The sequence below is a fragment of the Saprolegnia parasitica genome (assembly GCF_000151545.1).
Source record: "Saprolegnia parasitica CBS 223.65 unplaced genomic scaffold supercont2.1163, whole genome shotgun sequence".
NCBI lineage: Eukaryota > Oomycota > Saprolegniomycetes > Saprolegniales > Saprolegniaceae > Saprolegnia > Saprolegnia parasitica.
Genome location: NW_012157557.1, coordinates 1 through 2,337, shown reverse-complemented (window position 1 = coordinate 2,337; position 2,337 = coordinate 1). Strand labels below are relative to the sequence as shown.

At 58.1% G+C, this 2,337-nt stretch overlaps 2 protein-coding genes across 2 annotated transcripts; both read left to right on the top strand.

Annotated features, from left to right (window-relative positions):
• Window positions 1-118: 118 nt before the first annotated feature.
• On the top strand, window positions 119-289 carry SPRG_18389 (hypothetical protein; the record flags this gene model as incomplete). The annotated part of the gene is made up of 1 exon (XM_012357824.1): window positions 119-289. The coding sequence occupies one exon, from the start codon at window positions 119-121 to the stop codon at window positions 287-289; it is 171 nt and encodes a 56-aa protein (XP_012213214.1).
• Window positions 290-1,099: 810 nt separating this feature from the next.
• SPRG_18387 (CAMK/CAMKL/SNRK protein kinase) lies at window positions 1,100-2,107 on the top strand (the record flags this gene model as incomplete). Its single annotated transcript, XM_012357823.1, has 4 exons — window positions 1,100-1,206; window positions 1,254-1,678; window positions 1,725-1,824; window positions 1,868-2,107. Coding segments are annotated over 4 exons (872 nt in total), but the record flags the coding sequence as incomplete, so codon positions are not given.
• Between the last annotated feature and the right edge of the window lie 230 nt (window positions 2,108-2,337).

Here is a 2,337-nt window from a genome sequence, read left to right as displayed (position 1 = left end):
CTGCACAGATCTGGCTCTGGACCAAGGGAATAAAACAATGTTTCCTTGCTCTGGACGTTGGGTTCGATGCCAGCCCCCAGCCGAAGAACGAGCTCAACAGTCGCGATTTTATCCCGAGATGCGACTGTGGGCTTTACTGATCTGCGTCGTCTCGCTTGCGGAAGCCCGTCCAAATCTGCGCCTCAACCACGCATCGCCGTTCTACGAGCGCGTCACGGCCATGCTCTCCGCGCTCTACGACGTTTCCACGATCGGCGAAGCGACCCACGACGATGCGTTTGGGTACTGAAGCAACTATACCAAGACGAGGCCTATGTATTTATAAACGACACAAATGCGTTCAACCAGAAATGATGGCTGGTGCTTGTTTCGTACACGTTGTGTGCATAGACGCAACAAGTATTAATAATCGCGGCGGGGGACGACGGGACGGCGTGATTACAAAGCGGCAGTTAGCAATCCAAGCATTGTTTATGACGCGTCGTGAAGCCTATCTCGGTCGCTCTCAGCGTAGTGCATTGCAGCTACACCGACCGCGTCGACAGCAACGACTTGGTAGCGCCTGAAAACCGCAACGAGGAAATTGAAGGCCGACTACATATCGAGCAATCGCGTCTTTAGTGGTAATCAAAGTCGACGGTTTCTACGAGCTTAGAGGCGCCGAACGCCTGAAACTCCATTTTTGCAGCCGCATGGACGTCTACGTTGTCGTGGCGCCGACGCCCGCGGCCACCGAAGGCATCGCGGCGCTCCTGGCCTCCAGTACGTCAGGCCGTTGCGATTTACCTAACGTGTGCCAGGCGCGGCCATCCGCATCACAGCTCTCTCGGGCGCGGTGCTCACGCTGGACGAAGTACGCTTCACGTTTTGTTCGGTAGACGCCTAACGACTGCGTAGATACGCCGCCACGCCGTGCAGCAGCAGGAAGCGGTACACACCCTTCGCCATATGTACCAGTTAGCATCATGAACGACTAGTGTTCCTGGGTCGTGCGAAGAGCCAACGACGAGCTCGACGCGTTATTGCCGACCGCGCCGTTGCGGCTACGCGTAGGCACTTTGTCGTGACGACATTAGCGTCATTGGGCACATGGGTGTAGGAGCTCGAAGCCGCCTTGGACGAAGCGAACACCCGCTGCCACTCGATGCAGCTCGAGTTTGCCCAGTTCCAGCAAGACGTCCAGGAGCTCCAGGCGCAATACGCAAAGTACATCAACTCACTCTCAAGAAGGTGTTTCTTATTGTGCACACTAGAGTCTCGGAGGTGCACCAGCGCGTGCTCTGGGAGTATCTCCCTGCGCACGATCCGTCCATGACCAACATCCCGAGTATCTCGTACAGCGTTGAAGAAAGCGTCCGCACCATTGGCAAGTATTCGATCCAAGCGACGATCGGCGAGGGCCAGTACGCGTCCGTGTTTGCGTGTTGCGTGCGGCCAGACGACGAGCCGTCGTTCACACCGTCGCCACCGCTCGCTGTCAAGGTCATCGAGAAGGCCAAGCTCTTGGATGTGCTTGCGCTCCAGCGCATCCAGATGGAAATCGCGGCGCTCTCAGACCCGCTGCTGCGGCACCCGAGCGTCCTCTTCTTGCGCGACGTCATCCACACACCAAAGTACATGTACTTGGTGACGGACCGCGGCGGCAAAGACCTTTTCGAGTACTTTGGCGCGCATGAAAGTACGTCGTCGTGTGAGTGGACTGCGGACCTCCACCGCGTGCGTAGACGGCATCTCGGAGGCGACAGCGAGCCACCTCATGTTCAAGATCGTGGACGCAATCCGGCACTTGCACACGCACGGGTACTGCCACCGCGACCTCAAGCCGTACGTGGCGCTGCCGCGTGTCCCGCATCATGGTGCGTCGTAGCGAAAACATTTTGTTTGCGCCCGAGTCGGCCAGCGTCAAGATTGTCGACTTTGGCTTGTGCTCCCGCGTCGCCCGAGGAAGGAAGACGCTCTTGAGCGACTTTTGCGGAAGCCCCGGGTTCTTTGCTCCCGAGATTCTCCTCGCTGAGGCGTACGATGGGTTCAAGGCCGATGTGTGGAGCCTCGGCTGCATTCTGCTTGAGGTATTGTACATATCCGTTCTTTCCAGCAATCACGAACTGTTCTGCGGCGATCTAGCTCCTGCTCGGCAATGCCTTCTTCTTGTCGGTCTGGATGACGGCGTACTCGCTCGACGTCCTCGGCGACCGCGCGCTGTACCGCGACACCCTCCATGCGGTACGAGATCGCTCGGCGTTGTATCGAGCTTCAAGGGTGCTAGAACCTCGCCAAGCTGCGAGAAGCCCTCGACGCACCGCCCATGCAGCTCTACTCGGGACCCATGAAGGAGCT